The sequence below is a fragment of the Myotis nattereri genome (assembly GCF_964212035.1).
Source record: "Myotis nattereri genome assembly, chromosome: 5".
Lineage (NCBI taxonomy): Eukaryota > Metazoa > Chordata > Mammalia > Chiroptera > Vespertilionidae > Myotis > Myotis nattereri.
This window is the reverse complement of record NC_138080.1, coordinates 62,040,829-62,051,528: the sequence shown is the minus strand read 5'-3', so window position 1 is coordinate 62,051,528 and position 10,700 is coordinate 62,040,829. Positions and strand designations below refer to the sequence as shown.

Sequence of the window (10,700 nt, the reverse complement as noted above, 5' to 3'; positions counted from 1 at the left end):
CCACTGCTCTAGAATATAAACTGGAAAGGGTAGGGCTTTTCATCTTCTTCAAAAATTCTCACCACATAAAACTGGTAGGTTGCAGATGGTCAGTTAATATTTGTTGAGTGAATGAATGATTCCTGGCATAAAGTGTAAGTCCTCAGTATACATCGATTAAACTGAATTAAATTGAAATGGAAAATATGAGCACAGCCCTATTGTAATATAGATGGGAGAAAGGACACATATGTTGCTATATGCAGAGTCCTCCTTAGATTACATGATTTCTTGGATAATATTGCAATGTTCATGTGATGTTATGTGTTAATATATATTGTATTATTTATACATATATTGGTGAATAAAAATAGAAGCACTAAATATTTTTAAATTTTATTTAAATGAGTTCAAATCAAAACTTGAGAATCTGCATTTACACACATTACTTTAAGGTAAGGGCACAGCAAAGTTAAAGTGAATGCAGGTTGTGTAGAAAGCTCAATTCCTATGACATAAAACTTAAATCCAAAGATGAAATCTTGAACCTCTCTACTGCAGTGTCATAGTCTGACCTCAGAGACTAGAAAACTTCAGACACGTGTAATCTCAAATGCCTCAACCCTGAAACCTATCAGCGGATACCAAACACCTTCAAGGCACATTAAAGTTTTCTAGAAAAGGAGCCTTTAAAAAAAGCTAAAATTAAGGTGACTAAAACTACAAAAGCACCTATCAGACTTGCGATGGCGTTTACGCCGAGTGTGAATCTGCAAGGTTAGCCTTGAGTCGCGGCCTCAGCAGCGACACCGGCTTCTTCCTGTAAAACATCCGCAGCAGGGGGTTCTGACTCAGCCGGAGCCTTCGCTTCTTCCAGGTCAGCATGTGCATCAGAGCTTTCGTTCTCGGCTGTACCTTTATCGTTACTGATGGCAACGGCGGCTTCATCCGGAGCTGCACTGGTGACCTCCGAGGTCGCTCCGGTGCTGACTTGGGCGCTTTCGCAGGGGGTGGCGTGTGGAACCTCCGGCCCCGGTTCAGCACGGACCGCGATGATCTCCACCTGAGCAGCCTCCGCAGCGTCGGGACAGGCGGAAGCCTCCTCTGCGCTGCCTGCAGCTGCAGCATCCGAGCTTTCTTCAGCACCCACCCCCTGGGCTGCCTCCGAAGATACTTCAGGGGCCTCTGAACTTGCTTTCTCCGCTCCCTCCAGGTTCTCTTTTTCACCTGTAAGATTTAGCCCATTAAGCAAAGTAAATCGAAAGAGCATGGGAGACTGACGAACACTGTGCGGTCACTTTAAACAATGAGACATCTATATGTACTGATATGTAATGGTCTTCAACGTAGGCTGTGAAGTGGGAAAAGAGCAGTGTATACAGTTTGGTACTGTTTGTATTAGGACAGAAGGAGGGTAAGTTATATGCATAGATAGTTACATTTGCAAAGACTCTCCTCAGGATTCAGAGAAATTGATATTATTGGTTGCCCCTGGGAAGAGAAAATGGGGGATCTGCTTTTCTATAAACGCTTTGAACATGTTGAACTTAAAAAAAATTAGTTTATATATAGTATTTATTCAAATACAAAGAACAGGAAAATAAACAGCCAACCCATCACGAGACAGCATGGAAATGTAGCCAACTTACCAGGCATTGACTCTGAGGAGTCACTAATTTATTCTCAACCTCAGTTTTGTCATCTGTAAAATGTCCTCTATCGCACAGAACTTTTGTGAGGACTGATTAAAATGTTGTGTATAAAAAGGGGTTTAAAACCACTAAAATGCTATGGAAATGCATTTTATTATTATTATTACAATCTGCCTTCTTATGATTATATTAAGTAACGTTCACTAATACATTGTTTCTTATTGTCATGACTAAAGGTTAAAACTGGTCCATGAACAGCTATTATCTATCACCAAAGAGTGATCATAGTAATAACTGGTAATAATAGTATTATAGTTGAAAATGGAAGAAAGTATGGTTCAAGCAAGCAGTTTAAGGCAGGAAACATTTACTTGGGTGAAAATGTAATGTTTTGTTCCTGTATTTGCCATTTTATTAATCAGATCAACTGAGGGACTCAACAAACATGACTGATTATACTAATGTCAAGTGTACTTTGGGCAAAGATACTAGATGGTCTCAATCAAAACTGAAACAAAAATTAGTTTTATGATTTAAAAAAAAAAAAGAATGAGGGAAATGAAAGGTCAAGCTGCTGAGAGGCAGATACTAAAATTATGCTGCATGAATGGGAGCCTGAGTAGGAGAAAAGTAATATTACCACACAGAGAAGTCAAAACTGCTGGTCAGCAGTATAAATGCAAAACGTTTTCATTTATTAAATGCACTCATCCAAAACGTATAACAATATTCTCTAGGTTTTGGGTGGCTTTTCCTTTTTGAATGAACTCCTACCCAGAGTCATTCTGGATTAAGTCAGTAAAGAAGCCAAAAGAAAATAGTGTTCATTGCTAGGCTAGGGTGATGAAAATCAGAGTTTTAAGGAAAATAATACTAATAAATTCACTTTACCTTGAAGTGGCTGTAACTCCGCTTCGTTTTTTTCTTTCAAATTTTTTATATGTCCAGTGTGTTTGACTTGCTCTGATGTTACTCTCCTATAAGTCTGAAAGCAAATGTGTACTTACTATTCGCAAGCATTTTTTTCAACGTGATTTATATTCATCATGCCAAACTCAAAGGTGTATGCAATTCAAAGAAGAGAAGACAATGTATATCATCTACTCTTTTTATTGTTGTTAATCCTCACTGGAGGATATTTTTTGTATTGATTTTTAGAGAGAATGGAAGGAAGGGAAGGAGGGAGGGAGAGAGAGAAAGAGAGAGAGAGAGAGAGAGAGAGAGAGAGAGAGAGAGAGAGAGAGAGAACTACATTGGCCAGGGCCCTATCATTTACTCTTGAATTTCCTATTTGGAAACCTTTGTCATTACGTAGGAAAGAAGGAAAGAAACAATGCTGTAACCGGAGTCAAGGATAACTGAAAAGCCGAAACCAGTTTGGCTCAGTGGATAGAGCACCGGCCTGCGGACTGAAGGGTCCCAGGTTCGATTCTGGTCAAGGGCATGTACCTGGGTTGTGGGCATATCCCCAGTAGGAGATGTGCAGGAGGCGGCTTGTTGATGTTTCTCTCTCATTGATGTTTCTAACTCTCTATTTCTCTCCCTTCCTCTCTGTGAAAAATCAATAAAATATATTAAAAAAAAAAAAAAAAAAAAAAGGATAACTGAAAACCAAGTAGGAAGACAAAGACAAATTAGGGCCAATATGCTGAGTCAGCACCCTCAGTTCTCAGCACAGCAATGCTGACGGAACCTGTGTAGAAGTTCACATCCCTGAACTGACCAGCAGCAGCATCCTAAGGGACATTAGTCTTATTGTTCAAGGGGCTAGAACACGAGGTAAGAAAGAAAACTACTTAAAGCAGAATGGAATAATTTACACTCACGTGTGGCCCAGAGAACCTCGCTTTTCCAAAATAACATAGTCAAACACAGAAGAGTGTTTCCATCAGGCCTCAAATTTATTATTTATTAAACAAGTGATATTATTTATTAAACATAAGCATTTAAAATATACCACAACTTGCCCTAGCTGGTTTGGATCACTAGAGAGAGTGTGGGCCTGCAGACTGAAAGGTCCTGGGTTTGATTCTGGTCAAGGTCAGATGCCGGGGTTGCAGGCTCAATCCCAATAGGGGACATGTGGAGGCATCCAATCAATGATTCTCTCTCATCACTGATGTTTCTCTCTTCCTCTCCCTTCCTCTCTCTCTAAAAATCAATAAAAATATTTTTAAAAATGTATACCAAAACTTTAATAAATCATAATGGCATTATGTTTTTTAATATACCCAGACCTTCAAATAATTAAAATGGCCTAGGCCTTTCTCAGATTCTAAGAGGCCCTCATAATAGATTTTACTTGGAAATGAAAAACTGCTCTTGGCTACCATGGATTCAATTCAGACAAATCTAATATAGAACTTATTTTAGTACAGGACAAGGGAGGGGAAGAGAAGATTAGAGTTCAGGGTTTTAAATACCTCCCATTCTGTATCTCCTCCTGAAAGTAGCCTAACATTCTTGGGAATTAACACTTCCAAGATTTAGGATTAAAACTATATATAATATTCAAGGTGGAAGGGGACTTAGAAATCATTACCTGTCCAACTTCATTCCCATTGTGAGACAATAAGGCCAGAAAGGGCTCTCAGGAGTCATCAGTTTATAACTTTCAGTTTAAGATAGCTTTTGTAAAGAAAGATTTAGTAGACAGCAGAGGTTCATGTCTAGCACTAGTAAAACTAATTAGGGATATAGTGATGCCCAGGTGAAATTAAGTCTTCTGGCTCCCACAAAATCATATGACTTAGTCCAATATCTATTTTCCCAGTTGTATCCAACTGTAGGAGCCCTGGGCAGTAGATTCAGCATTGTGCAATAGAATGATAGTAGAAGCGAAGGAATCTGGGTATGAGTGAAAGCTGGTAGGTTAGTAGAGGACAATAATATAAATGACATGTTTGAAGTTTCCTGGCTTCTTGAGGCTCTCAAAATTCTGATGATCAGAAGATGTATTTAGATTTGGCTATCTACATAGTTCTACAAACTGCTCCTAGTTATGACTAAAATCCGTCTATACTAATAAAAGGGTAATATGCTAATTAGACCGGGAGACCTTCCGGACATCCTTCCGGACAAAGCCATGGTGGTGGGGCTAAGGCAGAGGCAGTTAGGGACGATCAGGCCAGGAGGGGAGGGCAGTTGGGGGTGCTCAGGCTGGTGGGGGGGCAGTTGGAGGCGAGTAGGCCGGCAGGGGGGTCAGATGGGGCAATCAGGCCAGCTGAGGGGGCAGTAGGGGGTGAGCAGACCGGCAGGGGGGGCGGCAGTAGGCAGTGAGCAGGTTAGCAGAGGGGCAGTTGGGGGCCATCAGGCCAGCAGAGGGGGGAAAGTTGGAGGCGATCAGGCTGGCGGGAGGTGGGGGGCAGTTGGGGGCAATCAGGTCAGCAAGGGGGGAAAGTTGGAGGCAAGAAGGCCGGTGGGGGCAGGGGGGCAGTTGGGGGCAAGCAGGCAAGCATGCAGAGTGGTTAGGGGCAATCAGGCAGGCAGGCAGGTGAGCAGTTAGGAGCCAGCGGTCCCAGATTGCGAGAGGGATGTCTGACTGCCAGTTTAGGCCCAATTCCTGTGGGATTGGGCCTATACCAGCAGTCAGACATCCCCTGAGGGGTCCCAGATTGTAGAGGGTGCAGGCCAGGCTGAGGGACACCCTCCCCCATGCATGAATTTCATGCACTGGGCCACTAGTTTATGCATATTTCTGTAGTGTTGAGCCAAAATGCAGTGACTGTGTATTCTATTGGTTTCCAAAGGATTTATACTTATTCTACTTTTATTCATAATGAAGAGTAGATTTCAATTTAGAAAGTTTATGACAGAATGGGGAAAGATGAAATAGGCTTATCTTATTTGATTAACAAATGTTCCATTGTTTTAGCTCCAAGATCATATTATTAAAAGCTTTGTTTTATTGTGATTATATAGGGGGGGACTGGATAAGGGGACCAGGGAGGAAAGCATTATTTTAATTTTATATATGTCTATTTTGAATTTTTAAAATTTATGGATAAATATTACTTTTTAAAAATAATAAGAGTATATATAAAGATATAAAGCTAATAAAAACTATGGAGATAGTTAAAAGATTGGGGGAGGGAGAAATGAATAGAGCACAAGGGATTTTTAGGGTAGTGAAAATACTCTGTATAATACTGTAATGGTGGATGCATATCATTATACATTTGTCAAAACCCCTATAACGAACAAAGAGTGAAGTCTAATGTAAACTATGGACTTTAGTTAGCAGTAATGTATCAATATTGATTCATCAGTTGTAACAAACATGCCACACTAAAGCATGATTACTGATAGGGAAAAGCTGAAACAGGGGTGAGAGAAAATACATGGGAACTGTCTGCATTTTCTGTTCATTTTTTTGTAAACCCACAACTGCTCTAAGAAATAACTTTTTAAAAAAATTAATCTTCCAAAAACAATTCCTGTTAAATGTTAATAATAGTATCTACCTTATAGAATTGTTGTAATTATTAAATGAGCCCTAGACTGTCACATGACATTCAAATGTCAGCTATTACTATTAATATTTATGATAACACTAGAGGCCCGATGCACGAAATCCATGCAAAGAGCTTGGCCCTCGCAGCTGCGGTGTCTTGCCTCGGCCCTCGCAGCCCCGGCTTAGTCTGGAGGGTCATTCGACTGTCTGATCTAATTAGCATATTACACTTTTATTATTATAGATTGTTTTTACTGAAAGTCATCCATTCTTAGAGGTATTAAGAAATACTGAGTTTATACTTTAAAAAGCTTCATAATCTTGTTATTTGATCTCATGTCCTGATCTTAACATTGCTTTGAGTTTTACCACAGGTTGTAAAATTTCAGAATTCCTGCACACTGTGGTTAAACACTTACATAGTATCCACCAGCACTGACCGTGACACCGACAACCAGATAGTAGATCATATTTGATCCAGATGATCCAGGAGACGTGTTAGATGAAATCCAGCGAAGAGATGCTAGGAAAACAGGTTTAAAGACGGTTAGCTCCACTGCTTAAGCAAAAGCATTTTAAATAATTATTTCTTTGAAAATATTTCTGCTCAGTGAACCTAGAATCTATTAACATCAAGTGACTTTAGCTTAAGGGAATATGGCATTATGAGATAACAGGAATAATTCCACTTGACATTTTCCCAATATAATTTGACAAGTACTTATGAAACCTGTCATTTTGATGCTAAGCACCGAGCTTTCCTTGGAAGGCGTGCAGGCATGGGTAAGGAGAAATGACAAAAGCACTAAACAATTTCAACTGTCAAACAAGATGCATACAAGCAAAAGAAATCCATTGCTGTATGTACTCCATCTTTTAGTCAAAAAGATGACTTTTCCAAAAAATTAATTAAATATATTTGTAGTTGAAATTTATGTTAAATAAAACATTTCTGTTGAAATCTAACACACTTCTATAAATCTGTAATACAAATGCATATATATATATTTCTACTATAAAGCCTTTAAAGATGAGCAGTGAGAAGCTTTTCTAAGACAAATGTTGCAACAAGATCATATCTGAAACAGAAGTACAATTCTGTACAAAATAATAGAAAAGATGAAAGTGCTGTGTTCTCATATTTAAATATGTTTACTCTACAGTGCTAGAGTTTATATATACACCATATTCCCTGGAATTGAATTTTTATAATAGACTCAAACCTAGAAGCAGTTTAAAGTTCACATAGCTCAAATTCTTTATTTTACAGATAAAAATGAGGAAACATTTATTTATCCATTGACAAACACAGTTGAGCACCTGTTACCTGTTTGTCTTCTTAGAAGCATTAGTCTATAACTGTAAACAAGACACACAAGGTTACTGGCCTCAAGTAGCTCACAGTTTAGAAAGAAGGAACAGATGTCAGACAAATAACTACAGACAATCATTTCAATGCAGCATGACAAAGGCTGTCATAGATAGTGGAAGCTTCAACAACAGCATGAAAACACAGTGAGGAAACTCAGCTAGTTGCCTCAAAGCAGCTGTCACTATTCAAAGACATGATCTGAGTTTTAAAGGAAAGTAGGAGTTTGTCAGATAAGTAAATGAAAGGAAAATTGCCCTAGGGGCAGAAGATACAGCATGAGGCATGAGTTGAGTGACTTGGAAAGAATAAAGGAATTTGATTTGGTGGGGGACTAGTAAGAAGTTATGTTTTGCAGAGGGCACATCTTTAAAAAAATTGCACTGATTACGAATCTTTGTAGTAGTCAAATTGGAAAAAAATCCACATATATGTTCTTAATTTGAATATAAATAATCATCTCTTAGAAACAAATATTTTCCCTACAAATGTGCCCCAGCAGCCCGTGGTAGAAGGTTATGGCATTGACTTGTAGTGGGGCTTTTGTTGGTTTAAAAATACATTTGCTATTACATAGGGAATATGTCAGTTTTATAGTTGTCAACCAGACATAAGTATCAAAAAGACTTTTTAAATACGAAGAAATAAATAAAATTATAAGAGATTTAAGTAAAGACAAATACAATTATGGCAAAGTTATTTAAAAGAACATGAAATGGGAAATAAATATTCAATAAGGATTAATTAAATTTTAGCATATTCATACAATGGGAAACAAATAGCCATTAGAACTTTTCCAGAAGAATATTTACTTACTTGAGGAAATATTTACAATATGTTAAGTGAAAGGTTATACAGGAATATCCCAGCTTTGTGGAAGCGATATGCATAAGGAAAAAATATGCATGAGGTAAAAAAAGGTCTGAAACATTAAAATAAACTAAAATGTAAATAATGGTATTCACTGAGTAGTAAAATTACAGGTGACTACTATTTTGCCTTTCTGTGTGTTTTTTAAATAATGTATTATAAACCTAAATTATTTATTCATTAAAAAGATACATTTTAAAAGAAAAACTAGAGAACAAAATTTGATGAGGCAGTTACAATTTTATCCTTCAATAAAACGGAAACAATTTTTTCTTTCGTCAAAGTGGAATCAATAAAAGGTTAATTGATATCCATGACTGAAGCCAAATATCTAGTCAATAATAATTCTTCAAATTCACGAAAAAATCAGCGCTACAAAAAAGTAATTAGGTGAAAGAGAAAGACCAATACTGCTACAACCAGTATTGCTAACTACCTATTTAAAATTTTTAAACCACTTTTCTTTTGCCCCCAATTGGAGAGAAAATTATTTGAAATGTATGAAGCTAAAAAAAAAAAAATGCGTAATGACCATGGGGGAAGCAGATGGATAACCAGAGCGCAAAAGGCCAGGTCAACGGGCTCATCTTTCTCCCTCCCGCCTCTGCCCCCCATCACACAGCCTTTTAACTTCAGAAGTTTAAGATGAATGGCTTCTCCCATTTCATCAGTGAAAAAAAAAATTGCTTTATTTCACTCGGTTTTAAAGATCAGAGAAAAGGAAGACGCCTTATTTCCGTTGCTTGCAAGGCAACTTCTTCCCACCACCATTTTAAGAGAAAAATAAATCTGGTTGGACAGACCTTCCTTCCCTCCCTCCATTATCACCAGCACAGGCCTAATCGAAGTGAAAAAATATTGGCCCATGGAATTTTCGCAAGTCTTTCTCTATCTCACTCCGTCTCAAAAGCACAAACTGGGCTAAGGCTACCTGGCAAGCCTTGGGAAGTGAGGCGACGTGAAGAAAGAACTGAGGAAACTGAGAACTTTCGACGAAGTGGTCTAGGAGCAGCCCCCCCCCCCCCTCACCCCATTCCCCACCATCAGGTCATGGAAAACGGAGGGGAAACAGATGAGGAGTCAGAAAGAGCTGGCTGGGGCAGAATCGCACTCGAGCACGAACCTGGTGGCCTGGCAAATACCGCCACGCTCATACTTAAGCACCTACGTGTCCCAGGCACTGTGCTAGTCCCATTCGTACTTGTCAATTAATAAACTACCAGCTCACAGCGCACCTTTCCCCGTAGGAAATTTTTGAAGATGCTCTTTTCCCCCATGAATTCGCACATCCAAAGGTGTTAAATACAAGGACGATGGAGGCAAACCCCTGGACAGCTCCAGGTCTATTTGCAGCCGCCAAGAAAAATGCTTCCGAAGGCCACGTCCTTGCGGGAGAGCGTGGGGCATGCCCCGGCCCAGGCTCAGGGGTCGAGGCTGCCGCGCTGGCCAAGCCTGGAGTTTACTTACTCCAGAGCCTTAACCGGCTTCCTCTGGGCTAGCACTCTGGCCGCAGCCGGCCCGGCTCACTGGGCAGTGCCTGTCTTCCCCACAGCCCGGTGCCTCTGCTTCTCCATGAACCTGGAGAGCGCACTGGTCCCTATGGCAATAAAAATGGTAAGCCCAGCGTGTGTTAGCCGGGCTCTGTTCTCAGCGCGTTAACTACACGTTAACCCATTGAAACGCAACTATTATAGTCCCCATTGACAAATGAGGAAACTGGGGTTAAAGCACTTGCCCAACATCAAGATTTGAACCCGGAAAGTCAAGTCGCGTTTCAGAAGCCCCGCTGGACAGGTTCCCTACTTTCAAAATCTCCAAGAACTTCGGGGCATCTAACCCTGCGACCCTCCCCCGTTGCTCCCCCACCCACCCCCCCGCCCCGCCACAAGGCAGGCTTGTTGCGGCTCGGGGTGGGGTTGGCCCACCCGGGGCAGACAGGCACAGAGGGACGCCCGCGGGATCCACGCACGAAGCTCCCGTGCTCTTCGGGGCCGGCGCCTGGCACTCACCGTCCTTCCGCAGCGGCGCGGGGCTGGGGGGCGCCCTGAGCGGCAGCGCCAGGGTCCTGGAGACCGCCCTGCGGAGGGACATCGCGCCCGCCCGCCCGCCCGCCCGCCCGCCCGCCGCAGCCTCTGCAGCCCCGCGCGCTGCGGGGCACGGTGAGCTCGGGCCAGCCCCGCCCCGGGGAGGGGCGCGGACCCCTGCCCCGCTCCGCCCGGGCGGCCGCTGGGGGTGGGTGGGGTGAGGCGTTGGCACCTTCCCCTCTCCACCCCAGTCTGCAGGCTCTGCTGCTCTTTCCGAAGCCCAAGAGGCTGACGGAGGCATCTCAGGAGGACAGGGAATCACCTGCCTGCCGGTACTGTTTGCTAAGTGGAAT

At 41.4% G+C, this 10,700-nt stretch overlaps 1 protein-coding gene across 1 annotated transcript; it reads right to left on the bottom strand.

The window, feature by feature from the left end:
• Window positions 1-360: 360 nt before the first annotated feature.
• Window positions 361-10,478, bottom strand: MGARP (mitochondria localized glutamic acid rich protein). Its single transcript, XM_081093290.1, has 4 exons — window positions 10,333-10,478; window positions 6,504-6,607; window positions 2,523-2,616; window positions 361-1,206 (listed from the first exon to the last, which is right to left on the bottom strand). Exons 1-4 carry the CDS (start codon window positions 10,412-10,414, stop codon window positions 758-760), a joined length of 729 nt encoding a protein of 242 aa, XP_080949416.1. The 5' UTR covers window positions 10,415-10,478; the 3' UTR covers window positions 361-757.
• Window positions 10,479-10,700: the final 222 nt, after the last annotated feature.

What these genes read in the sequence shown, in the direction of transcription:
- MGARP (XM_081093290.1), bottom strand. Translation starts at nt 10,414, where the DNA reads ATGTCCCTCCGCAGGGCGGTCTCCAGGACCCTGGCGCTGCCGCTCAGG. An exon ending in TCAGTGCTGGTGGATACTAT is followed by an intron (nt 2,617 to 6,503) that starts GTAAGTGTTTAA and finishes ATTTGCTTTCAG; the next exon opens with ACTTATAGGAGAGTAACATC. An exon ending in GGAGTTACAGCCACTTCAAG is followed by an intron (nt 1,207 to 2,522) that starts GTAAAGTGAATT and finishes TAAATCTTACAG; the next exon opens with GTGAAAAAGAGAACCTGGAG.